This window comes from Oncorhynchus masou, chromosome 1, assembly GCF_036934945.1.
Source record: "Oncorhynchus masou masou isolate Uvic2021 chromosome 1, UVic_Omas_1.1, whole genome shotgun sequence".
In the NCBI taxonomy this organism is placed as follows: Eukaryota; Metazoa; Chordata; class Actinopteri; order Salmoniformes; family Salmonidae; genus Oncorhynchus; species Oncorhynchus masou.
In genome coordinates, this window is record NC_088212.1 from 68,877,644 (window position 1) to 68,905,079 (window position 27,436).

The 27,436-nt window shown below is 43.9% G+C and overlaps 1 protein-coding gene and 1 long non-coding RNA gene across 2 annotated transcripts; one reads left to right on the forward strand and one right to left on the reverse strand.

Moving 5' to 3' along the window:
- Nucleotides 1-25,232, forward strand: LOC135549214 (retinal dehydrogenase 2-like). Its single transcript, XM_064979246.1, has 13 exons — nucleotides 1-229; nucleotides 11,380-11,484; nucleotides 12,012-12,152; nucleotides 14,785-14,914; nucleotides 16,333-16,394; nucleotides 17,123-17,251; nucleotides 17,520-17,633; nucleotides 21,338-21,440; nucleotides 22,704-22,888; nucleotides 23,182-23,346; nucleotides 23,582-23,739; nucleotides 23,976-24,050; nucleotides 24,250-25,232. The coding sequence occupies exons 1-13, from the start codon at nucleotides 107-109 to the stop codon at nucleotides 24,320-24,322; spliced, it is 1,563 nt and encodes a 520-aa protein (XP_064835318.1). The 5' UTR covers nucleotides 1-106; the 3' UTR covers nucleotides 24,323-25,232.
- Nucleotides 19,356-26,384, reverse strand: LOC135549227 (uncharacterized). The gene is made up of 3 exons (XR_010456966.1): nucleotides 26,299-26,384; nucleotides 22,648-22,911; nucleotides 19,356-20,489 (listed from the first exon to the last, which is right to left on the reverse strand). It is a non-coding gene; the product is annotated as an uncharacterized LOC135549227 (long non-coding RNA).
- Nucleotides 26,385-27,436: the final 1,052 nt, after the last annotated feature.

The window sequence follows — 27,436 nt, forward strand, 5'->3', positions numbered from 1 at the left end:
CGGCTGACACCTGGTTATAAACACAGGAAGGATTCCAAAGTCCTAATCAGAAATCAGTAGAAAAAAACGAAGACGCATCTGCAACAGACACACGGAGGCAGGCGCGATGACTTCCAGTAAAATCGAACTCCCTGGTGAAGTGAAGACCGACGCCGATGCCGCTGCGCTCATGGCATCTCTCCAGCTGATGCCCTCGCCGGTACCCAACGCGGATATCAAGTACACCAAGGTCTGTGAAACAACTTGAACTTTTACTCCGAGTCACATATTATGTTCAATGTACCATATCTCTTCTCGTATGCAGAATATTTCCCCCCCAAAGTTATTTGTCTGTAGATGATAGATAGCGCACAATTTTCGAAGTATGGAACTGCCCAATTTAGGCAATGTCTTTCCCCACAGTACAGGTGATTGAGTCAGGTTTAAAATGTTCATTCAAGTTCTGGATTTACCGTCGTAAAATTTGTTTCAGATCTTTGCTCACATTCATTGCTCAACTCATAGCATAGAATATAGCTCATCAACATGTGGCGTACAGTATGTGTGAAACTTTTCTAAAAGTTATCACATACGGCCACATCGAGTGTCATCTCCAAGGCATGTTTGAATGATTAACAGTGCTGCCAACATAATTATTTTGCACAGGTGGTTTTTATTTCACTTTTATATTCACCATGACTCATGTAGTCTGTATGTCATCTGCAGTGGCTACAATGAATAGTATGTATCACAGGTGACAGCAGTCATTTAGTAAAGGTCAGCATTTTTCCAGATAGAATGTTGCCGTTATGCAATTATGTCCAGATAGAATAAACGTCCCTTAACCTACCGATACATGATTCCCATGTATCTTATATCACTTTGACATAACATTTGAAAAATGACCGTGTTGCTGTGATGAGTGTAGATTCATTCACACCTATAATTTCAAAAGACGGTTGAATTGAAAATATTCAATTTGGAAGATATTTTTGTTGTTGCAAAAATCCATGGTTTGGTCTGATATACATTTTATAGCCATATTATAATATTTTATGTTAAGTGTGCTTTTTTCGTTTCAAAATATGTATTTAAACTAATTTTATTCAACCTCCTCATAAAATTAGGAGGGTTTTGGTTTCTTTGCCTGCTGTAATAAGCAATTTAGCTGGTTTCAGAAAGCATTAGGCATGTTGTAAATTCTATTAATTTCACTGTGATTCAGAATAAGTTATTAGATTCACGGAATTAATTGCAAAAGTCGTGGTGCTCTAGTCCATTATTGTCCTTAGAAGTCCGCATGACTCTTCTGACCTCATACAAAATTAGCAAGAACACTCAATGAAATGGGAAGACCTATTTCAATCACAAGTCTAATATTTCCTACATATTTTATTTTTATGGGTACTATAAATTCTATTTGAATGGTATTTCAATTTATTTTTGTGCGTTTACACTTGTGCTTCGTTATTATGGGCTCTGTGGGCGTTTAATTAGGCCTACACAGCAATAGCAGGAATCAGACTCCAAGGGCTTCCTCTGAAAGCGTCATATTTATGGTCATTATTGTTTACACATTTTATGCTTGCATTTTGAGGGTTACATTAATGGGAATAATATAGGCCCTGTGATGTCAGTATAGGCTATTTCTAAACTCCCATTTATTTAATGCTAGTATACACTTAATCAAATCACTAGGACCTGACTGTAGAGTCACCATCTGAACATGTATAATATGTGGATGTTTGTCTGTTTGCTATAGCATGGTCGCTTCTGCAGTTTGAAATCCAATGCTTTTATTGCCATGAGTGTGAGTAAAGGGCACTCCTTATTGAGGAGAGCTCCATAACAGCACAATATGTAAGTACAGTGTTATGATCAGTATTAGCCTCACACCTCGTTGTTGTAAGTTCAAAGGGCATTTCGCTGAGGCAACAAGCAACTTACAGTGGTCTACTCGCCTTAAGAGGAGGGCTGGTTTAGCACGCCTGCCTTATGTGCACAGTCATGCTATCAGCTCTGCTTCCCTCTCTCCCTCTCTCTACCTCCCTAATGCTTAGTATTATTTAAAAGAATGCACGCAAAGGGTGGAATGTATGGGAGAACCTTTAGGGAGCGCAGGCCTTGGTGAATTAACCCCCAGGAATTTGAATCCTCCAGTCCCTGTTGGTTTGGTGGACATGGGGGGCAGGAGATCACTGATTTATGGCCACCCCTGACGCAGGCGCTCCTCTCCTCACACCCTGTTCATGTTCTATCCACCCCACCGCCTGCCTGCCAGGGGGAGAATGAACACTGCGAGCAGAGTCTATAGCTAGGAGAGAGCTGGCCTTCTGGACTGTGGGCGCATGCTCTCTGTGTAGCCCTACGCATTCTTCCACTCCTTGTAGGCTAGTTGTGTGATGTGCCTCTGCCTTTTGCAGCCAGATGTCCAGTAGAGAGCTGAGAATGAACATGCTTGTAACGAAGCTCCTTACACTCAGGGTTAGAATTGTTTCCTTGGTCTCACGTGAGTTTGAGTATGTTGATGTTTTTTCTACTTACTGTAAAGCATGATCATTGATAAGTGAATATGAATACACTTTGAGATAGTCACCATGACTGGGCATGCATTTTTTTCAGTCAACAGTTTTGTTTTACACACGAAGGTTACCAATAGTGTGTCCCTGAAGATATGCCCATAGTATGTTTAGCACCAACAGTGACTGTAGAGAGGTGTGAGATAGAGAGGTGTCATCTCCATAGACGTTTTGCCCCTTGTCCCTTTCACTGAGCCATGAACTGTTTGGCGTCAAAGAGACATTTGTGTGAACGTGTCAGTTAAGCGATCTCCCTCCCTGCGTGGGATTGTGCAGATCAGTGAGACTTTTCAAGGTCTGCTCAGGTCTCCCTTTGCTTTGTTATAAAAAACAAATCTCCCTTTTTCACACCCCCCGCTCTCCTGTAGCTACAGCCGTAAAAAGAGGGTGCTCGGGTCTCGGTTCCTCCATCCACCCTACCCCCACTTCACCATAGCTTGTGGCCTGAAACCAGCTGGGTAGTAAGACACTAAGCTAGTATAAAAACATAGCATTTGAATGGTCACAGAAGAGTCGGCTTTAGAGCTCTCCGTCTGTGAGGTAGTCCACAGGGCTGATAGCACCACGAAGGAAGCCATAAATTAGCCTACCCTGATGGGCATTTATTGATGATTTTAGCTTTTTGCAGAGCGGGGAGAGAGAGGAGAAGGATCAACTGTGTGGTGTATAGTTAATGAATGGAGACAGAGCCAGTGTTCTCAGGGTTTTAGTGAGTGATTTCTCTGGCCCGGGTGGCTTCTCACACCGCTCAATGATTAGGAGTCGTTAAACCAGACACCTAGAAGAATAAATCTTTAGAGATGGAGGGAAGGAGTATTTCTGGCACATTCTCCTTCAAGTTGTTGAGAGAGACACCTGGAAATGCAAAGTTGAGTTCACAAAATGTGTTTGAATTGATACTTATTGTGTATGACACTTAATAATGTTTGAATGGCCAAGGTTATAGACATTTCTTCTCTCATTGTTTACTACAAAACTGTTATGCAAGGATTCCTCATTGTCAGCAGGACATAAGTAACTGAAGTTAATGTTAACTGGAGTCATTGTAGCACGGTTGTAGTTCAGTGTACTAATACAGATGTAGGATCTTGATTTGAGAAAATAATCCTGCAGCAACAGGAGATGTGAATTATTATGTGGTTTATAATTCATGGACATTTTTGTCAGGGTTGATCAATTTTTCGTAAGGGAAAATCAAGTCGAAAATTTCAAAGTGGATATTACAAACTTCAGAAGCCTTTCAAAACCTCAAATACACTACAAGTTTTACATTTCCTGCATTGCAGTTCTCCTGCAACAGGGTGCTCAAATTAAGATCCTACACCTGTAAACTTACATAGACTGTGGGGAATGAGGACTGTAAAATCAGTGAATCCTGGTACAGGAATTTGGACCGTAATCCAAATAGGGTTTAATTTTCAATTGTGTCAAATGCATTGAAAACAGGAATAGCTATTCATATGCAACCTTCACAATGTTCAAACATACCAGACTTCAACTAGACGCAGTTGCCTTGCTCATTACATAGCTTCCCAATATAAATAATGGCTATTATTTTCCAGATTGGCTTAAGTTAACTCATTGTGCAATTGCTGACACTTTTGGCCCTAATAGGAACCTATAACCTGTCTATTGAAGCGAGGAAGAGTTTTGTAAACTAATCTGTGAGGAGAGGTCCAGTCAGTCAGTCAGTGTGGATGAATGGAAGAGGCCCCATCAATCCGTCACTGATTGAGATAGTACAGATGAAGGCTGGGGCTCCCCAATGCTAGGTGCTGTCCACTGGGCTGTAAATTATGGGCCTGTCTCACAGTGTGGGTCAGTGCCCTGCCTTGCCAAAGCCTGACCTGCACTTCTGGAGTTTTTCACTTCAAAACCACCATCTTACTGCGATGAACATCAAACAAACCCCAAGGTGGAGGATACTTGGAGCCTGAATGATTTATCACAACTAGCACAGCGAGTGTTCTCTTTTTCTTCTTCTCTCTCTCGCTCTGATTCCCTCTCTTTCTCGTTTCACACTCTCCCCCCTTCTTTCTCTAAGACGCACACTCACAAAAGTAGTTATACACATCCCTGGTTGTGACAGGGTGAGCTTGCGGTACCATGAATATGTACGTCGGTGTGAAATGGCTGTTTGTGCAGTGAGTGTAAATTATCATCTGAGCAGAGGCGTCAACATCGCGTCGCCTGTCTCTTAATCACTCTTTAAGGAAGTCTGGTGACAGGGAGGTTATCCCATTAACTTCTATACCTTAAGTCTTCAGGCCGGTTGACATGGAACATGTAAATCCTTATGGTGTCATTGTGAAAAACTGCTGGCTCCATAAATCCTCTGATATCCATAAAAGAAACTCTCCCCTCTAGAGAGTCTTAGATACACAGAGAGCAGAAGTCTGCCAGACATGAAGTCATAGTCACCAGGCCCCAGTCACCCCTTATCACTAGTGGATCACTGTAGTTATATTCTACCCAGATTACATTTATTTGAGTTATTTCTCCCACTGACAGAATGTTGTGGAAGCATAGAATATTATATTCTTACATCAATGTAATAATTTGATCATTTGAACCCTTAGAAAAGTATGGTTAAGTCTTTCAGTCTTAAAGGCTTATGCTCTTTATGAAAATCTGGGATTTGATATCCACAATATTATTTTATGAAATTAGGCTATTTCTTTAACACATATATTTATTTAATTAGGATAAATGTTATGTTTGAAATCTACACAGATGATACAGCTGATTGAAAGACAAACTCAGTGTACCTCAGTGAAAGTGTCAATCTCAGACTCTGTAGACATTGGCACCACATGGCTGCTTAGAAGAGGCTGTGCCGCCCAACTCCAACTCCCACATCTTCCATCCATTTGAACAAATGACAATTCATATTCAAACACAGTTTCCTATTGAATTTCTATTTATCTTGTTAAGGAGTGAGGGGGAAAAGATTAAACTTTCTCACCACACACACAGTCAAGACAAAGATGTTTGCCAGTCGGTGACAGCGGGGTCATCCCCTCCACACCCAGTAGAGCAGGGTGGCATTGTCTCCGGGTGTGTGAATGGAAAACATGAAAGTTCTTTGGTGTCAGGAAGACTGGGGAAAAAACACCAACTGGGCTCCAGTTTCACATGCCCTCCCCTCGCTTGAAACAGTAGTAATTCTAAATGTCTTGAAACAGATCCAGAAAACAGAACGGAAATAGAGGTCCTGTGATAGGAAAGGATATGAAACTTCCTGTGCAGACGAAAGCTGCAGGTGCCCTGATCAGGATACGTCTGGCTGTGGAATCTTGGCCTGTTGTGTATAAACATATATGTATGTATGTTTTTTACTCTCTCCTGCCTCACGAAAATGGACGAGAAATGAGTCCCATTAAATATTCCTTAAGCGTGTGAGCCATGAGAAGACGCTAGAGGCCAAACAGATGTTTTGCTGGCTGCAGTGAGTACTTTGGCATCCCCTGCCTGCCCTCACTCCCTAGTGCAGTTGTGGAGCAGCCTCCAGAGAGAGCACAGTGGCAGATGAGAAATGGATCAGCAGGACTGCGCTTTGACTTCACTGAACTGACGGAACATTACTCTTTAGTTTCTCAATGTCTGCTGATTGCACATGTATTCCCAGGGGATTCCGCTGTATATCCACCTTTTGCTTGGTCGAGATGATAACCACCTCGTCCCATTGCATTGAGAGCATGTTGTAGATAAGCAGAGCATATTTTCATGTTGAAATGTTGTGCCCTTTACAGTGAATAATAGAGCCACGCTGATGTGATCAGAAATGTGTATTCTGTAGCCCTTGTGTTTGTCGTTGGCTTCATGCGCGCATGTCTCATCATTTCATCAGCCAAACAGACAAGTACTGTCAGCACTGTGAGATTGACAGTTTTAACAGGAAAACATGGGGGTTGCTAAATGTTTGCAGCTGTCCTGTGGCCCATGCATAAAGTGTTGACCTATCTGCAGACTGTCCAGTTCCCATCCACGCCAGGCAGTTCTCTCTTTCTCTCTGTGCTGTAGGAGGATCAGATGTCACGGCTTCACCGGGAGCACAAACTCTGCCAACTTTCTGTAATACCAAAATGGCCTGCGTGTTTACCAAATACTAAGAAACCACACAGCTTGAAGCAGTTCCTTGTAAACACAAATCGATTGATTTCATTCAGTGTAAAGGTTCTATGCATTTTTTAGCAATTGTCTTCATGTTGGTGTACTGTGAGAGGTTTGGATCCCACCACTTGTTTTCTTTCCTAGTTGCACAATACACACAACATAAAGCTTTCTCATATCAGTTATCATCTTAAAACAGGTTTTGTGACTGACATACAGTACCAGTCAAAAGTTTGGACACACCTACTCATTCTAGGGGTTTTCTTTATTTTCACTATTTTCTACATTGTAGAATAATAGTAAATACATCAAAACTATGAAATAACATATATGGAATCATGTAGTAACCAAAAAAGTGTTAAACAAATCAAAATATATTTTAGATTCTTTAAAGTAGGCACCCTTTGCATTGATGACAGCTTTGCACACTCTTGGTATTCTCTTAGCCAGCTTCACCTGGAATGCTTTTCCAATAGTCTTAAAGGAGTTCCCACATATGCTGAGCACTTGTTGGCTGCTTTTCCTTCACTGTGCGGTCCAACTCATCCCAAACCATCTCAATTGGGTTGAGGTCGGGTGATTGTGGAGGCCAGGTCATCTGATGCAGCACTCCATCACTCTCCTTCTTGATCAAATAGCCCTTACACAGCCTGGAGGTGTGTTGGGTCATTGTCCTATTGAAAAACACATGATAGTCCCACTGAGCGCAAACCAGATGGGGTGGAGTATCGCTGCAGAATGCTGTGGTATCCATACTGGCTAAGTGTGCCTTGACAATGTCACGAGTAAAACACCCCCACACCATCACACATCCTCCTCCATGCTTTACGGTGGGAACCACACATGCGGAGATCATCCGTTCACCTACTCTGCATCTCACAAAGACACTGAGGTTGGAACCAAAAATCCAAAATTTGGATTCATCAGACCAAAGGACAGATTTCCACTGGTCTAATGTCCATTGCTCGTGTTTCTTGGCCCAAGCAAGTGTCTTTTTCTTATGGGTGTCCTTTAGTAGTAGTTTCTTTGCAGCAAATTGACCATGAAGACCTGATTCACAGTCTCCTGTGAATCAGTCTCCTGTTGAACTGTTGATGTTGAGATGTGTGTGTTACTTGAACTCTGTGAAGCATTTATTTGGGCTGCAATTTCTGAGGCTGGTAACTCTGCAGCAGAGGTAACTCTGGGTCTTCCTTTCCTGTGGCAGTCCTCATGAGATCCAGTTTCATCATAGCACTTGATGTTTTTTTGCGACTGCACTTGAAGAAACTTCAAAGTTCTTGAAATGTTCCATATTGACTGACCTTCATGTCTTTAATTAATGATGGACTGTCATTTCTCTTTACTTATCTGAGCTGTTCTTGCCGTAATATGGACTTGGTCTTTTACCAAATACAGATATCTTCTGTATATTACCCCTACCTTGTCACAACACAACTGATTGGCTCAAAGAAATTCCACAAATTAACTTTTAACAAGGCACACCTGTTAATTGAAATGCATTCCAGGTGACTACCTCATGAATCAGGTTAAGTAAATGCCAAGAGTTTGCAAAGCTGTCATCAAGGCAAAGGGTGGCTACTCTGAATAATCTAAAATCTAAAATATATTTTGATTTGTTTTTATTTTTGATGCCTTCACTATTATTCTACAATGTAGAAAATCGTAAAACTTGTGACTAGTACTGTAGCAGTTATTTTATTCAATTTGCTAGACTTGATTGGGGCTAAGACATGGTCAATTTATTTATAGTGGCTCATTATCAAATGCAGTGAGTACTTATATGGGAATAAGGATTTCTATACAAATGAAACCGCCATGTGTGGTGAGAGCAAGGACACCACGGGGGGATGGGAAAAACAAAAAGAAAACACATCATTTCAAAATTTGCACTTTTGCTCTTGAGTTTCCATCTTTGTTTTTTTCCCTTAGTTTCTAAATGAACCTAAAAGCAATTTTAAGAAACGTTGAGAGTTGATTTAGTGTTCAGCCTTGTCGTCTTAATCAACTCTCTGAATGGGACGAGACAAAAGTCTAACAGCCCCCTGAGCCCCGAGAGGGCCGAGCCAAACGGTGGCTGATGGTTGTCCTTTTCTAGCCATGATTTAGATGGCGGCCTGGTCCACTGTTCCCCTGTTTTATCCCCTCTCCTTCGGCGGTGCCTTGTGAGAGGGGTTACGCCGTGCATAAAGCTACCCACGGACTGCATTCTTGCTCAGACTGTCAGGGCTTTCAGGGGGCTCCCCTGATTTAGGGCGTTCCACTACAGTGGCCCCTATAAATTTTAAAACTAATTCCGTGCTCTATAGGGCTTTCTGTTTTTGTAGCAGGCCCTCAGCTCCTCGTCGTCACTGACACTTTTATGAAGTGCTCTTAATGAGAGTCAGATTAAAGGTGGCCCCCGATGGAAGGCGCCTGAGAACACTTGGTTTGGATAGGCTGGGTGAGAACTCACTGACAAGGCTGGGCTGTGGCTGGGTGAGAACTCACTGACAAGGCTGGGCTGTGGCTGGGTGAGAACTCACTGACAAGGCTGTGCTGTGGCTGGGAGAGAACTCACTGACAAGGCTGGGCTGTGGCTGGGTGAGAACTCACTGACAAGGCTGGGCTGTGGCTGGGTGAGAACTCACTGACAAGGCTGGGCTGTGGCTGGGTGAGAACTCACTGACAAGGCTGGGCTGTGGCTGGGTGAGAACTCACTGACAAGGCTGGGCTGTGGCTGGGTGAGAACTCACTGACAAGGCTGGGCTGTGGCTGGGAGAGAACTCACTGACAAGGCTGGGCTGTGGCTGGGTGAGAACTCACTGACAAGGCTGGGCTGTGGCTGGGTGAGAACTCACTGACAAGGCTGGGCTGTGGCTGGGAGAGAACTCACTGACAAGGCTGGGCTGTGGCTGGGAGAGAACTCACTGACAAGGCTGGGCTGTGGCTGGGAGAGAACTCACTGAGAAGGTTGAGCTGTGGCCGGGAGAGAGTCCACTAATAAAGACTGGGTTGTGGATGGGAGAGAGCCCACTGGGGGCCTGTGTTGATTCTGCTGTCTGAAATGGCTGTGGGCCCACTTTGTGTGCTGTGCTTAGATGTGTTGGACGAGGACCCTCAGTGGGCCTGTTTCTATCTGTGTGTGAGGAAGCGTTCAGGGCAGGCTAATGCAGATTCATTGAAGTGGTGTACAAGGCTGTATGGTATGGCCCACAGAGTGGTACAGGCAGATACCGAACACCTAAAACACTCAAACATGAGTTATTCATGTGCAAGGTTCTTCTTGTAAAGCAGCCAACTGCAGGAGAGAGTGAGTGGAAGGGAGTGAGAGTGATGTCTGTGTGCTGAGTCTTCAATGGTTTCCAAGCACGCTGGCATTTTATACCTGCCCTAAAGTAAACACTCCTCACAGTTTACAGCCAATTAAATTGTACTTAAGCCTCTAAGTTTACGTTGGTAACCATGTTGTAGAGCTAGAGAGGCCTGGGCCAGCGGGACACTTGAACCCTGCTTTCAGTTCTGCTCTCAGTGTATCTTTTCTCCCTCTCAAATAAAAATATGGTAAGAGCAGATGTGTATACAGGAGGATTTAAGCCAGCAGATGTTTTCTTAACACCCCATCTATCAGACAGACTGACATCAATTAAAAACAGTGTCTGAGGAGGCGCTGTGATAGACCCAAACATGTCAATAAGCCAACGGGACTGAGACAGATTCTATTTACCTTACTCTTACATAAGACATCCGTCACATTTGTATGATCAAATCACACCAGTTTGTTAGGTTTTTTTTATTTTTAAAGCTCACATGACTGTTATTAAACACATTCACTCAGGCCAATTCCTCGAGATATGTCCCATTTCTGTTTTTTGTCTAAACATTTATTTTTCTTTGGGTCTTTATCGAGCTTGAAAAGAGTCCGTTTGGAATCCCAGGTGGTTGTTTAACGGACGGCTTGCTTTAACGCATCTCAGAAACCAAGTGTGGCCCGTGTTTTATGATCTCATAAACGAGCAGCGATGTTGTGAAACGTGTGTCTCTCTGTGTGTGTGTGTGTATATATGTGTATGTGTGTGTGTGTGTGTGAGAGATTGAGGGGGTGTCTAGTGTCTGATAGGGATTTATCTCTCCCCCACCTCTTTGTCTGGATGTTGGAGTACTCCCCAGAGAGCCATGCCGGGCAGGCAGGAATCTCTGTCCACATTTTCACAGATTCTTCCCTTTACCTCCTTCCCTCCCTCCCTCCCTCCCTGCCTGCCTGCCTCCCTCCCTCCCTTACACAAGAACTGAGACGCACTGGTAGGAGCCAGGCTCACTCTCACTAGACTGTTTTATCAAGAACTACAATTAGTTACTGAATAGATTATTGGTTTATTTGCGCCACGGTAACAATATAACACACAATGCCAATGATTCACTTTGGACATCAACCTTCCAATTATGCTCCCTCTCAAACTGATCCCAATAATCTAATCATTAAACACATCATGTTTTTTAACAGCATATTTCTAATTTGATCAGATAAATACTTCTGTCTTGATTGAGAATTTGTGTGTTGAGAAAACTGCACAAGTATAATGTTATACCAGGGCCCCCGTGCCTCTTTAGAGCAGGAATGGCTGAATAGTGTCTGGAGAGAAACAGAGCTGCTCCTAGAACCAGATTTTCCCTCTCACATGGGCCTCTCCATCCTGTGCACTGAACGCTGCATCTTTTCTCCCTTCAGATTTTCATCAACAATGAGTGGCAAGACTCTGTGAGCGGAAAGACCTTCCCAGTCTACAATCCTGCCAGCGGAGAGCAGATCTGTGAGGTCCAAGAAGCAGAGAAGGTATTGTAGAAAATAAAAACAAATCTGTAGTTTCTGCATTCCCCATATCTTATATTTTCAGAAATGAAAACACAAGTATTTTCCCTTGGAGTGTTTGAGGATTAGATGTTTGTTATACAGAGCTATGCTTGGGTTTTCCACACGTGTTTCCTACCACCTCTGCCCTGGCACCCTCTCCTTCATGCATTGTCCATGTGTGAGTTATGTGTCCAAAAAATAAGGAAAGCAAACGGGTTGGGAGTTTAGTCTAATGTGGTTTGGTTCTCTGGCTCGGCAGTTCCTCCTCTCCTTCCCTAAATCAGCACCTCTGTGTGGAATAACTGAAGCAGAACAAGCCTTAAACATGCTAATGGAAGATCCATTAAGTATCATACGGAATAGAAAGACACATTTTATTTGTCTCAGTGGAGGTGGAGAAACACCTGTTAACTGGATAAGGTTCTATCATTAAACTGTGTACTGGATACGGTTTCTCTGTTCCTCTACCACAAGCTGATTAATTTCATTAAACTGTTTCTCTTCTACAGGCTGATGTGGACAAGGCGGTGCAGGCGGCCCGGCTGGCCTTCACCCTTGGTTCAGTGTGGCGGAGGATGGATGCGTCAGAAAGGGGTAGACTGCTGGCTAAACTGGCTGACCTGGTGGAGAGGGACAGTGCCTATCTAGCAGTGAGTTTACCATAGTGCTCAAAGTCCAGATCCCGGACTTCTTCGTTTTAGCAACATGCTCAAAGAAACATACACTATACAGTGCCTTAGGAACATTTTCAGATCCCTTGACTTTTTTCACATTTTACGTTACAGCCTTATTCTAAAATTGATTAAATAAATAAAAAATCTTTAGCAATCTACACACAATACCTCATAATGACAAAGCAGAAACAGGTTTTGAGAAATTTTTGCCAATTTTTATTTTTTTATTTTTATATTTATTTACATAAATATTCAGACCCTTTGCTATGAGACTCGAAATTGAGCTCAGGTGAATCTTGTTTCCATTGATCATCCTTGAGATGTTTCTACAACTTGATTGGAGTACACCTGTGGTAAATTCAATTGATTGGACATGATTTGGAAAAGCACACACCTGTCTATATAAGGTCCCATAGTTTACAGTGCATGTCAGAGCAAAAAGTTTGGAAGCACCAAGACTCTTCCTAGAGCTGGCCGCATGGCCAAACTAAGCAATTGGGGGAGAAGGGCCTTGGTCAGGGAGGTGACCAAGAACCCGATGGTCATTCTGACAGAGCTCTAGAGTTCCTCTGTGGAGATTGGAGAACCTCTGAATGTCCTTGAGTGGCCCAGTCTGAGCTCAGACTTGAATCCAATCGAACATCTCTGGAGAGACCTGAAAATAGCAGTGTAGCAACGCTCCCCATCCAACCTGACAGAGCTTGAGAGGATCTGCAGAGAAGAATGGGAGAACCTCCCCAAATAAAGGTGTGCCAAGCTTGTAGCGTCATACCCAAGAAGACTCGAGGCTGTAATTGCTGACAAAGGTGCTTCAACAAAGTACTGAGTAAAGGGTCGGAATATTTATGTAAATTTGCAAACATTTCTAAAAACCTGTTTTGGGTTTACAGAATACGGCTGTAACCTAGCAAAATGTGGAAAAAGTCAAGGGACCTTAATACTTTCCGAAGGAACTGTATATACACAAGTATGTGGACACCCCTTCAAATTAGTGGATTCGGCTATTTCAGTCACACCTGTTGCTGACCGGTGTATAAAATTGGGCACACAGTCATGCAGTCTCAATAAAAAGACATTGGCACTAGAATGGCCTTACTGACAAGCTCAGTGACTTTCAACGTGGCACCGTCACAGGATGCCATCTTTCCGACAGGTCAGTTCGTCAACTTTCTTCCCTGCTGGATCTACCGCAGTCAACTGTAGGTGCTGTTATTGTGAAGTGGAAACCTCTAAAAGCAACAACGGCTCAGCCGCAAAGTCGTAGGCCACACAAGCTCACAGAACGTGACCTCTGAGTGCTAAAGCGTGCAACGAATAAAAATAGTGAGTCCTTGTTTGCAACACTCACTGCCGAGTTCTGAACTGCCTCTGGATGCAACGTCAACACAATAACTGTTCGTCGGGAACTTCATGAAGTGGTTTTCCATGGCCAAGCAGCCGCACACAAGCCTAAGATCACCATGCACAATGCCTAGTGTCTGCTGGAGTGGTGTAAAGCTCACCGCCATTGGACTCTGGAGCAGTGGAAACACGTTCTCTGGAGTGATGAATCAAGATTCACCATCTGGCAGTCCAATGGACAAATCTGGGTTTGGCAGATGCCAAGAGAACGCTACCTGCCCCAATGCATAGTGCCAACTGTAACATTTGGTGGATGAGGAATAATGGTCTGAGGCTGTTTTCATGGTTCAGGCTATGCCCCTTAGTTCCAGTGAAGGGAAAAAATTAACTACAGCATACAGTGAGATTCTACATGATTCTGTGTTTCCAACTTGGTGGCAAAAGTTTGGGGAAGGCTCTTCCTGTTTCAGTATGACAATGCCCTCATGCACAAAGCGAGGTCCATACAGAAATAGTTTGTCAAGATTAGTGCGGAAGAACTTGACTGACCCGCACAGAGTCCTGACCTCAACCCAATTGAACAGCTTTGGGATGAATTGGAACGCCGACTGCGAGCCAGGCCGAATAGTCCAACACCCAACCTCACTAATGCTCTTGTGGCCGAATGGAAGCCAGTCCCGGCAGCAATGCTCCAACATCTAGTGGAAAGCCTTCCACGAAGAGTGGATGCTGTTATAGCAGCAAAGGGGGGGGGGGGGGCAACTCCATATTAATGGCCATGTAATGTACCACGGAATATCAGAGAAGGATCTTCATAATACCAGACCCCCTTAAAATATAAATGTGTAAATCTTTTACTGTAAATAATAATACTAATAATAATAACTTGATTCTTTTAGGCACCTTTCTAGACATCCTATGTCACTTTACATTAACATAGATGTTTTCAATTTAAAGCATGTGCTTCCAATAATTAATATTTTAAAACATTTTTTTAAACAAACGTATTGTGAAAGAGACATGTCAAAACAAGGGGACTGTTTTAAAAGATGCTGGAGAAAAGCACTACGTTTTTGCCCATGTGGTTATAATAGTGTTAAATCAACCTAATAACCCTAAGACTTAAAGGATGATTTATAACTTATAGGCACTGTAGCATGATGTTATTTTAGTATCATGTTTCCCCCCGGAGATAATGTTAAGACCCACTGTTTCTTGGAAAAAACAAAAAGACAAAGATTGTGTTTTAATATATATTTCTCTCCAGACTATAGAGTCCATGGACAGTGGGAAGCCTTTCCTGCCCACCCTGTTTGTGGACCTCCAGGGAACCATAAAGACGCTCAGATACTATGCTGGATACGCAGACAAGATCCATGGAACGTCCATTCCAATGGGTAAGTCTATTCCAACTCAGGCTTCCTGACTGTACGTTATGTAGCCAAAAGCACATTGAATTCTTATTCTCTTCAATTTCAACGAACTAGAACCCAGGCAGAATGTTACAGGTCAGAGGTATGTGGTTGATGCCAGTGCCAGGTGAAGACTAGTTAGCTAGCAGCAGATAAGCGGAGCACCAGGCTTCTCTCTGGGGGCCTGCGGGACAGGAGATAGGCTGTGCTGAGGGCACAGAGGTGATGTGAGGGTAAACATGGCTGCTCCCTGGCCAGTTGTAAATCTGAGCCTTAATGGTCGCCCTCCTGTTGAGACTGCCACCAGTGGAGCCCAGTGACAGGACTAAAGAGCGAGGGCCGCTGGCTGTTCTGCCTAATTTAGCCGTTTGAAAACGTCGCAACGGGGAGTCTATAGGAGTTAGGACAGCCACTCCGCAGCTCAGTCATAGAGTAGCCATTAGCTGGGCGAGGGGTTGGGTGGGCTGGGGTGGTGTTGGGGTAGTAGTTGGTTCTCAGGGACCCTCCTGAGGACCAGATGTGGTCTGGTCATTGAGGGCCTGGCATTAGAGAGTCTATATAAGTCATCCACACTCTTTTAATAGGCATGTTAAGTCATTGTTTAGTAGCCAAGAAAACAGAGGACCTAAGAAAGCAGTACTAGTACTGACAACCTCCTGAGACTAGCACTGTGGTCTGGTCACTCTTCAAGCCCCTCCTGTGTTCCTTCACCAAACCCAGCCAGTCCTCAGCTAGTTCAGAATTTGGCTTGAGCACTATTCCAATGTGCAGCAGTGTTACAGAACAAACAAATAGACCTGTTTCTGTGGCCTGGATGATGTTGAGATGTCAGCGATGTTCTTATCTTGGCCACCAGGGAAGATGAAGCACTTGGCCAGTCCACCCTTGGGCCTTAGTTCCAGGTCCAAGCTCCTCCTCCTCCTCCTCTATGGAGCAATGTTTCATCAGCTGAAGCCTTAGCCATCCTGTTCTCATGAACATCACATAACTCTATTGTAATAAACACTGTTCAGTTTTCTATCACTCAATATCGATTGTTATTACTACTGTTGTAGGGAACGAATAAACATGGCACACCCTCAACATGTATCTCCCTTTACTCTGGTAATGTAAGAGGAATGAAACTCTCCTTCCAACTTAACACCCACTGCTTTCTCCTGACTTTAAACAGAGTGACACGTATCATTTTGCTCAATGCAGCGTAACAAAAGAATGGTACTGTGTGATGTATTGCATTTTTAGATCAAGATGAATTGTGTTGGTAAAAAGCACAACAAGGACACCTGATGTTTTGATGTGTCATCCGGTCACTGCTCTGCTAATGTCTCATACATGCTCATTTCCCAAAGCCAGTTAGAGCAGAGGATAGTAACGAGCATTGTTCTTGTATGTTCCTCTTACAGATGGAGACTATCTTACGTTCACTAGACACGAGCCCATAGGAGTGTGTGGACAGATCATCCCTGTGAGTGTGCCAGTTTGTTTTCTATTCAGATGGCTCGTCTCAGAGGACAAATCAAACAGTCAATCTCCCACATCTGCAAAGCTTCCCACTCAATATGCAGTGAGAGGTGGATAGAAGGAAAGGTGTTGGGATGGTGGTGGTTGTGAGGTCTGGGACAGAGGCAGCCCTTTTGTTAAAACATATTGTGCAGGTTCCTGGAAGTCTCTGTGCTTATCAGTGAGTGTATATTTGGGTAAATCTGTTGGCAGGCTGAGAAAAAGACTGTGTCAGGTCAGTATAAGCTCAGAGAGAGAGAGGGGAGAAGGAAGGGGAAGAGAGAAAGAGGGGGGGACTATGAAAGAGACTAGGGATAGGAGGACAGAAGTAAGAACAGAACATTGATTGTGCAAGAGCTTGAGGAAGCGTGTGTGGGTCTGTGCTGAGGCCTACTGGGGTTCAGTGTAAAGTAGAAATAACACCCTCCTGTGTAGTACCATGACACCTTCTAAGTACTGCATATGTGTTGCAATTTCCTTGTTTTCTCAGTGATGTGGGAAGAGAATAGATAGGGCGAGAGAACATTTCCTGTCATGACTATGTTGGGCAAGTGAAAGTGAGAGTCTATGAGTGAGTAAGCGACGGAATGTGTGGGAGAGCAGGGAGAGCAGTGATGACTTATTGAGTATGAGTGAGCGCCCTTTGTCAAGAGTCTGATGTCCTGTGTGTGTGGGGGGTGTTTGTGTCTACAGTGGAACTTCCCACTGATGATGACTGCGTGGAAGCTAGGTCCAGCGCTAGCCTGTGGGAACACGGTGGTCATGAAGCCTGCTGAGCAGACCCCCCTCACCTGCCTGTACATCGGATCTCTGGTCAAAGAGGTACAGTACAGCACAATCACCACAGTAACCCAATCCTGAGAGCCTCTTTATCCACATCCTCCATGTCTTCTCTCTGTGTTCGGCCTCTCCCCTTCACTGATACAGTGTGTCTCTCTTGCCTCTTGTCTTTTTGATGTTCTGTCCATTCTCTCTGGTCTGCTGGTAGGGAGGTTGGGTTGGGTCCGGATTCCCCCACACTGCCTGTGGTTTTGCTTGGCTCTCCTGTCCTCTCCTCTTAAGCTTGTTTCCTCTCATATTGTTTTGACAGGCCGGGTTTCCACCGGGAGTCGTCAATATTTTGCCAGGATTCGGGCCAACGGCAGGAGCTGCGATAGCTTCACACATGGGCATAGACAAAGTGGCTTTCACAGGATCAACTGAGGTAATTTCCCTGAACAAAACGATTGACGGATAATCCACTGTCCCTATTGCTTTCTTTAGTGACACAGTGGCCAACATGTGCAGAGCAGCAGAGATGGAGGGCTGGGTAATTAGGGGACATTGGGTTCCTGTATTGAAGTCTAAATGACAAACAAATGGGGGCTTACATAAGCTGTGTGCCCTGTCATTACTTCTCACCACAGGGGGATCAGAGGTGAGCAGTCTGCTGCTGGACTTTACCACACACACACACACACACACACACACACACTAATGTACACATACTGTACATATACTGACATACATAGACCAGTCACACACACACACACACACACACACACACACACACACACACACACACACACACACACACACACACACACACACACACACACACACACACACACACACACACATATCTACACTGTACACACACACACACGTCTACACTGTACACACACACACACACACACATCTACACACACACACACACACACACACACACACACACACACACACACACACACACACACACACACACACACACACACACACACACACACACACACACACATATCTACACTGTACACACACACACACACACATATCTACACTGTACACACACACACACACACACACACACACACACATATCTACACTGTACACACACACACACACACATATCTACACTGTACACACACACACACACACACACACACACACACACACACACACACACACACACACACACACACACACACACACACACACACACACACACACACACACACACACACATCTACACTGTACACACACACACACACACACACATATCTACACTGTACACACACACACACACACACACACACACACACACACACACACACACACACACACATATCTACACTGTACACACACACACACACACACACACACACACATATCTACACTGTACACACACACACACACACACACACACACACACACACACACACACACACACACACACACACACACACACACACACACACACACACACACACACCATAGACATACTGTACATATACTGACATACATAGACCAGTCACAGACAAACTGGCTCATAAGTGTCCCAGCCAGTGTAGTGACAACCTGCTACTGTACCTTACAGACATTGAGTTGTCTATCAGGTCCCTAGGAAAAACAGCTGCCTTCATAGTGGAAAAATGTTGATGGAAAACTAGGAATGATCAAGGGCACACCGTGTAAGGCAGTGAGCATTAGGAGATGTTGTGGTTGGATTGCATTCCTCTGTCTTGTGTGATCAGTCAGAATGACAACCAATTCCATTCATGTAGATCATTTTATAAACATCTGTTATTGCTAACCACAAATGCACCCCCTCAGGCAGTAAGAGCACGTACAGTAATCTTAACATAATTATGAAGCGCCATAAATCAATGGATTTTCTATGTTTTGAAATGACCTGTGTACATTTCACGTGTATCTGTCGTAAATGAAACAGGGTTTTGTAGTGTTTAGAGAAGCCCTAGAGTTTATAGTGTCTTTGCTTTGACTCTGGGGATCTGTTTGGAGAGAAAGGGAGGAGAGTGACTGTTTGTGTGTGGTATTCAGCACCCACCAACACTGCTACGCATATGCAGACATAATAGATTGCTCTTGGTGATAAGGGGACAAACAGAAACACTGTAACCAAAGCAAACTCGCATACTATGGAGAAAAATATTTATTTAAATTGTGTGGTTGAATCAAATCCAGGCCTTTATGGAGAATATACAGGATTTGTAAATTTGCATTTTTTTTTTACATCAATGTTGCAACATCTCTGTCAAGCACTGTAAGGATGACAAAGACTCAGATGTCCAAATCATCTGAACGGTTATTAATGAGAATCTGAATGCAGTAATAAAGTTAATGAGAGTGAATAGGTTTTCAATTGATCCTCAGAGTCCATTCATGCAGCCCAAACTTAAGTCATTTAATAATTTGATCAATGCTCCATTACCTAACCAATGAACATCCACAGGGCTTTCTCCACCATCACTTTACATGCTACCAGGCAGCACACACATACGAGCTTTCCTATTTTTTTATATTTTTTTTACCATCGGCAGTTACAGAACATTTCCCCAAAAAGTGGCCAGTTGTCTTTAATTGCTTTCTCTGTTGTTGTTTCCTGTGATCTGGAGTCAATTACAGAGTGGATGAAGCGCTGCTGTGAGAGAATGTAGATGCCCAGACTGTGAGTCACCTTGGGTTTCAGTCACACCGGGCGAGAGGGGACAGTGGACACAGCATCCTCTGAGAGGCTGGAGGGGGTAGAGGGGTGAATGGGTAGAGGCTTTTAGGGGGGGGGTGTTTTCAGGTGGCCATTGCGTCAGGGGTGCCTCATCCTTGTACTCTCGCACACACACCGGACTGTGACTCTCCACAGTAGCGGCCCAAGTGGGAGCCAGTCCAGCGTGTCTCCTTTACACTTCAGTGAATGCACGCTAACGTCATGTTAGTCAGCACCCCTTGAGCCCCGCCATCAAAGACAGCGACAGCCAGCACAGCTTTAGAGACCGTGCTGCCTGCTGCCTGCCTGCCAGAGGAAGGTTTGTCCTGCTGTCCCTATCACACAGCTGATCTACCACTCCAACCAGAACACTCAGCAAGCTGCCCTGCTCATTTCCTTACACAGAATAACGCAGTCTGACAATATTGGGGAAGGGAGACATTCCAGTGCTAAACATTGTTCGTGCGAAGAGATGAGGCATCATTCTTTTCCACTGAGGGGGGGGGGGTCTCAGATGTGTTTTTTCCTCCTCCCTTGACTCCCTCTATCTTCTCCCAGCGCTGGTCTTCTCTTTATCTCCTGGAAAATAAAATCATGTGTGTCAGTGACTCCTGGGTGGACAGGAAGTGTGCTTGTTAGTTTATGGTTATGAATGCTGCTCGCTCACTTTCTCAGGCTTGTCTCTATGTAATAAGGGTATATCTCATCTCATGGTGTTGAGAAATATTGTTGGGGTCAATACAATACATCAGTATAATAAGAGCAGCTGGGCAGACTCAGATACTCGCAAGGGATTCATTTTCACTGAGAGCTCACGCCATGCATTACTAGAGAACCAGTGTTTTTACACGTCTCCACTGTGTGAGTCTGGAGGGAGACGGGAAAGGGCTGTGGAATTCAGCAGTATTTGGATAATGGTGAGAGCAGCACTTTTGATGAGGGAGAAATTGTGAACAGAGAATTTCGAAAGGAAAGCTCTTGCTGCTATTTCATAAACACTCCCAACTCCTCAGATCATCCTCAACATTCAGCGCTGCCAGCCAGGGCAGTGTAGGCCCACATCGCACCAAACAGGCACCACTTTACAACTTTTCACAGTTAGGTACTTCAATTTGCCACAAGCCCATGTTGCTGCAGCCATCCACACAACCTGTGGTTGCTTCTTCCTGCGCTTGATTAAACAAGAGATGCTGTTCGCTGCTGAAACATCACTTTATTTTCCTGCTGAAGCCTCCCAGAACCTGTAATAGATATTTTGGCTGTGTGTTTGGCACACTTGTGTTTCAGCGGGCCCAGTGGTGCATCCCTTGTTTTGGGCCTAACCAACCTGCTAAGCTATTTAATGGCTGCATCCATTTAGTGATCTGGCCACAGGTCTGCTTGTGTCTGCGTGAGTAAACTAAACCCAAGCCCTGTTTCCTCCCCAGGTCGGCAAGCTGATCCAAGAAGCAGCTGGGAAGAGTAATTTGAAGAGAGTAACGCTGGAGCTAGGAGGAAAGAATCCCAACATTATTTTTGCAGACGCTGATTGTAAGTTTGATGACACTGTTTTATTAGTTCCTCCCGTTTCCCCGTAGGTGGTCGTCCAGACGGATGCAGGGGTTCCCTATGTGGTATCGCCTGATTTGAAAATGGGGTCGCGAGAGAAACGATGATATAAAATATGCGCTAGATTGGGGTTGTAATAAACAGAGTCGTTTCAGTTTTTTCACGACAAATTTGGCTCTATCTTTTGAAGCTTTTAAGCTGCCAGAAAATATTATGAGCCCGTCACTGTTTCCCTCCACAATGCCCACAAGTCGTCCAGGACTCATTAGAACAGAGTGGACAAGACCAAGCAATAAATCAGACTGGGGGGAAAAGAACATCATCAATGATGAAGTTCTTCTCTACACAGAAGATCATACAAAATTAATGCCTGATGATCTTCTAAACTTTTCAATATCTTTCTAATGCATTTCAGTAACTTTAAACCATACTTCCTTCAGATTGAAATACTGTCAAAAGCACTGTCAGGCTGATTTGTAATAGACTGTAACAGACCCGATTAAAAAAATTAACATTGGCCATTGATTCCATGATTTTTTTTTTTACATGGTGGGGTCGCAAAAATATTTTGATATCAAAATGGGGTCGCAGGACAAAAAAGTTTAGGAACCCCTGCCTTAAAGACATTGTCTTGATAGAGGGTTGAGTGGGAATATTTACAATGTTTTGTCCAATAATTTAGTCTGACATGCAAAATGAGACAGCGGATATGTCCACATGGAGTGAGAGCGCTGGCATCTTCAAAAGCTTCCGCTGGGCTTCACAGGGCTGTGAAAACCAATGGATGGATGGCTCTCATGTTAGCTCTAAGTGTCTCACAGAACTGGGGATGCCAGGGCTTTCAAATGCTTTCAGCAGCCGCGAGAGGGGCTCCCCAAGGCCCGTAAATCAGGGGAATGGAACCTGCCGCGGCCGCCTGCATCAGCCCGAGACCCATAAATCACTGGGCTCCGTTAACCCCTTGTGTGCCACGGCAGGGGCCTGTCTCTCAGGTGTCAGATAGCAAATGCACAGCACAGAGAACAGCTGGACAGTGGTAGAAAACATTCTGACCATGATTGGAAAATATATTTTGTGCATTTGTAGTGTATGTGCCTTAATGATATTCACTTTTAATTCATGTAATTTATAAGAACCATATGGAATTTCATCAACATTTTTCAATATGTTATAACATTCTACCACATACCTCTAAAATGAACTGTATACTGAGCCCCCCCTTTTCCTCTTCTTCCTCTTCCTCAGTGGATCTAGCTGTGGAGCAGGCCCACCAGGGAGTGTTCTTCAATGCAGGCCAGTGCTGCACTGCAGGCTCTCGTATCTTCGTGGAAGAGCCCATCTATGAGGAGTTTGTTCGCAGGAGTGTGGAGAGGGCCAAGAGGAGGACAGTAGGAAGCCCCTTTGATCCCACCACGGAGCAGGGTCCACAAGTGAGGATAGAGGGCCATAGACCCTGCAAGGGAGGGAGGAGTCAAACAATACCCTCTATGACAAAACATATCAGCTATCGACTCAATATGTGCATGACCAAATATAATGTATTTTATTTACTATATGTTAAATATACTCCTTTTTCTTTCTCCTCTCCTCTCCTCTCCTCTCCTCTCCTCTCCTCTCCTCTCCTCTCCTCTCCTCTCCTCTCCTCTCCTCTCCTCTCCTCTCCTCTCCTCTCCTCTCCTCTCCTCTCCACTCCTCTCCACTCCCCGTCTCTCTCTTAATCCAGATCAGCCAGGAGCAGCAGAGCCGCGTGCTGGAGTTTATTCAAAGTGGCATCAGCGAGGGAGCCAGGCTGGAATGTGGAGGCAAAGCCCTGGGCCTGAAAGGATTCTTCATCGAGCCCACTGTCTTCTCCAATGTCAAAGATGACATGCGCATCGCAAAAGAGGAGGTACTGACTGGTACACTGGATGACTGATACAAATTATGACTAAAACTCCCAGTATGACTGAAACACAGTGTGACTTTCCATGCCCTATGATTTTACAGAAGGTGGTTTCCAAATAAGTTAAAATGTTTATTAATGGCCTTGCCCCCCACATACTTAATGGTGTGACTAAGCAAGGATGTCATCATGGAATGTTTCAACATGTCATCTTACACATACTGCTGACTGTCCACTCCAGATCTTTGGACCAGTTCAGCAGATCATGAAGTTCAAGACTATTGATGAGGTGATTGAAAGGGCCAACAACACAGAGTACGGCCTGGTGGCAGCTGTGTTCACCAGCGATATCACCAAAGCCATGACCATCTCCACAGCCATGCAGGCTGGCACCGTCTGGTAAGACCCTCGCATCATCATAACTATCTATGTGTCCCTGGTTAACCCCATAGATCGTATAAAAGGTTGACTCATATTACTGTAGCTTTTTAAAGGACAGCTCATACAGTATTCAACTACACTCCACTCAGCATGCTCTTCATTTAACCAGTCTTGACAGCATTACCATTCAACACGATTATTAAACAATGCAGAAGAATCAAAGCTGATGTTTGATGTATGTTTTGTGTATTTAGGATAAACTGTTTCAATGCCCTGAGCACGCAGTGTCCATTTGGAGGATATAAAATGTCTGGCAACGGTCGTGAATTGTAAGTATTATTTTCTGGTTCCTAGCCCACTGTCTGAATGTGCGTGACTAAAGCCAAGCAAGTATTCATGTAAACTATGTGTTTACAATAGAGAAAAGCTTGGTTGCAAAATATTCCTAAATTAAGCTTTGTACACAATAAGCTTGCTACAGTTCATTAGAAATCTGTTTCAACTGACATTGTGTGTGTTTGTTTGCAGGGGGGATTGTGGCCTGAAGGAATACTCAGAGGTGAAGACCATCACCATAAAGATCTCAGCCAAGAACTCCTAAGGCGGCCGACCACACTACATGTAGTGGAGGAGGACTTCCTCTGAGGCGCACCACTGACCCTCTGGGTGTCTGTCTGTGGTGGTAAAACACACGGATCATCCCAACTAGCCATGACCATGAACAACTAACTCTATTGGCTGTGAAAACTCCCTGCCCACTCCTCTCCCTCACCTCCCATGGGCAGTCCTCACATCAACATCAGCTGTCTCCATCAGCCCGGTGTCCACCGGCGGTCTCAAGTTCACACCAAACCTATACTCCACCTACTGCCATCACCCACCTCCTCCACTAACCACACTAAAGCACTCGAAGAGACGATGGGAGAGGCTACTCTGTTCACGTCCCCCCCAAAACCCCCCTAACCCCTAGGAGTTGGACACTCACAGACTTTAAGCACCGCACCGCCATCCCTGCTTTGCCCCATGTCAGCTAATCATTGTAGCGTGTTGGGAGGCAGTGTGGTCGTGTTGTGGGGTATCATTGTCAAACCTCACACTGTATGTTATTATGTGTCATTGCTTTGATTTGCCAGGTAACATTCATGGAAGCATATCAGCTCATTCTAAGACCACTGAAGCGCTCAACCTCAGAAATGAATGGATGAGTCCATTGAAACTGTTAATTAGAATTTTTAATTGTTGATATCTAATTGTTCATGTTGTTATTTGAAATTTTACCACTTAACACTGTATGTCCACGTATGACCAATGTAAACGTGAAAACAAAAATGGTTAACCTCTTAAAAGCATTTTAGTCATACCTGCTAAGAAGAGGAGTAATGTATTTTAATCATAATGTAAGTTTCTTATTGATGTCCATTTATGTTCATGTTTATACAATTATGTACTATGAAATTATAAGATATAAAAATGGACCATAGCTTTTTTTAGTAAAAAAAGTTTTTTTTCTCTCAAAATCCTGGCTCGGCTGTGTTTGTTTCAATGCCATGGGAAGTAATATATAGTGCAGTCACTTGCGTCAAAGCTCAGTTTCCACATTCATGCCTCAGCTATCTCAGCTCTGACATATTGCTCAGATATTTCATGAGGTCGCACAATTTACAGTTCCGTTCTGGCCAGAGATCTGAGGAGGGCAGACAGGGAGGGCCCCAAGTCTCGTTTCATATTTAACTATCAGCAAGACGAAGACGAGGCTGCTGTTGTAACTCATGGTGAAAAACAAGAGGAGTTTACTCTCTTAACGAGGCATCTGGTGCAAGCATTATGTTATGTCTGAGGAGGAAGACACTAAACTGTAACTGCAGTAACAGAGCTAACAGAGATGCTCTTCTGGTGATTATTACAATGTCTTGAATAATAGTGTTTAGCTTAACATTCATACCATGAAAGACAATTGTATATTTCTACAGTATGTAGGCCTGAGGATAAAACACAAACAATAACAGGCCAATACATCTGGTAGGTCCCTCCATGCAGCTCCTGCACAAGAGCATTATAAACACTATGCTCTCTGGACACATATACATTTGCAAACAGTATTGCTATTTGATTTGCCAAAGACCGAATGAAAATAAGAGATCTCGGGCCAAGGGACCAATGAAAGGGATTAAGAATCAGAGTGTGTGCGAGAGGCCGCCTTGGAGGAGAGGAGTTGTGCAGATGTGAGCACCCTTCGCTGAAGCCTTCCCTTGGCAATTGTCTTTTGAAATGTCAGGGTGGATTTTCCCACAATCCCCCTGTCGGTATTTGTAGTCATTCCAAAGGGAAGATGAAAAAGTGATCGTCTTATTACGGCACTCTGTTAGCTCAACAGGGAACGTCAGAGCAGGCCAGGGACACACGGACATAACCTCCAGTTAAGGACATCTGCTTGGAAACAAACCACACTGACAGGGACGTTCAACCTGCTGTTCAGACAGCTCCTTATCTCTCAAGCACCACGTTTTGGACTTCTGTCATCCCTCACATAGTGGAGAAGCTATTCCTTTTATCAACTTCAACAAAGTGCTCACATACCTAATCAATCCATTTCTGTCTCAGTGTTTGTCTCAGAGTCTGCTTCAGGACGGTCCTCTTCTATTTCTTTCCTCCTGAAAGGTTGTTTTTTGTTTTCAGCCCAGACCTCTACTGTGCCATGGTATGCTTTAGCTTTAGTGAGATGGATTGTGGCACTGAGTGTGTAATGAACACTCACGAAGGAGGGAGGACTGTATCCGTAGAGCTAAGAGATTGCAGGAAAGGTCTGATCATTCTCACTAGAATGTTGTGCAACAGTTTCTATACAAGCGTTTCACTCCAGCAGAGTATGAGCCAAAGCTCAGTGGACAATCACTTCTCTAAAGCCTCATGTCTCCCTCTCCAAATTAAATGGGTACAAGTTCATGTGAATACACAGAATTTAATTGATATGAATGGGAAAGTTGTATGATACAGGTAGTGCTAATTACATAAAACCTCTGCAGTAGGGCAACATCTTTTCCACAGGCATATTGAAGATAGACATATTCCACGTGGACATTTTTTTTGTCTGCACTGTAAAAACATACCAAAACATCAAAATAGAGGCCACAACGCCCCAAAGACCTACAATAGAAAGCATATACAGTTGAGGTCGGAAGTTTACATACACTTAGATTGGAGTCATTAACACTCTTTTTTCAACCACTCCACAATTGACTGAATGGATTAAAGGAATTTAATTTATACATTAACGTTGGCCTTTCATCATCTCTAATGAAAAATCAACACTTTTCTAGTCTATCAAAGGGAAGATCATTTGAGTGTTCCAGATACAGTTGAAGTCGGAAGTTTACATACACTTAGGTTGGAGTCATTAAAACTCGTTTTTCAACCACTCCACAAATTTCTTGTTAACAAACTATAGCATTGGTAAGTCGGTTAGGACATCTACTTTGTGCATGACACAAGTAATTTTTCCAACAATTATTTACAGACAGATTATTTCACTTATAATTCACTGTATCACAATTCCAGTGGGTCAGAAGTTTACATACACTAAGATGACTGTGCCTTCAAACAGCTTGAAAAATTCCAGAAAATTATGTCATGGCTTTAGAAGCTTCTGATAGGCTAATTGACATCATTTGAGTCAATTGGAGGTGTACCTGTGGATGTATTTCAAGGCCTACCGTCA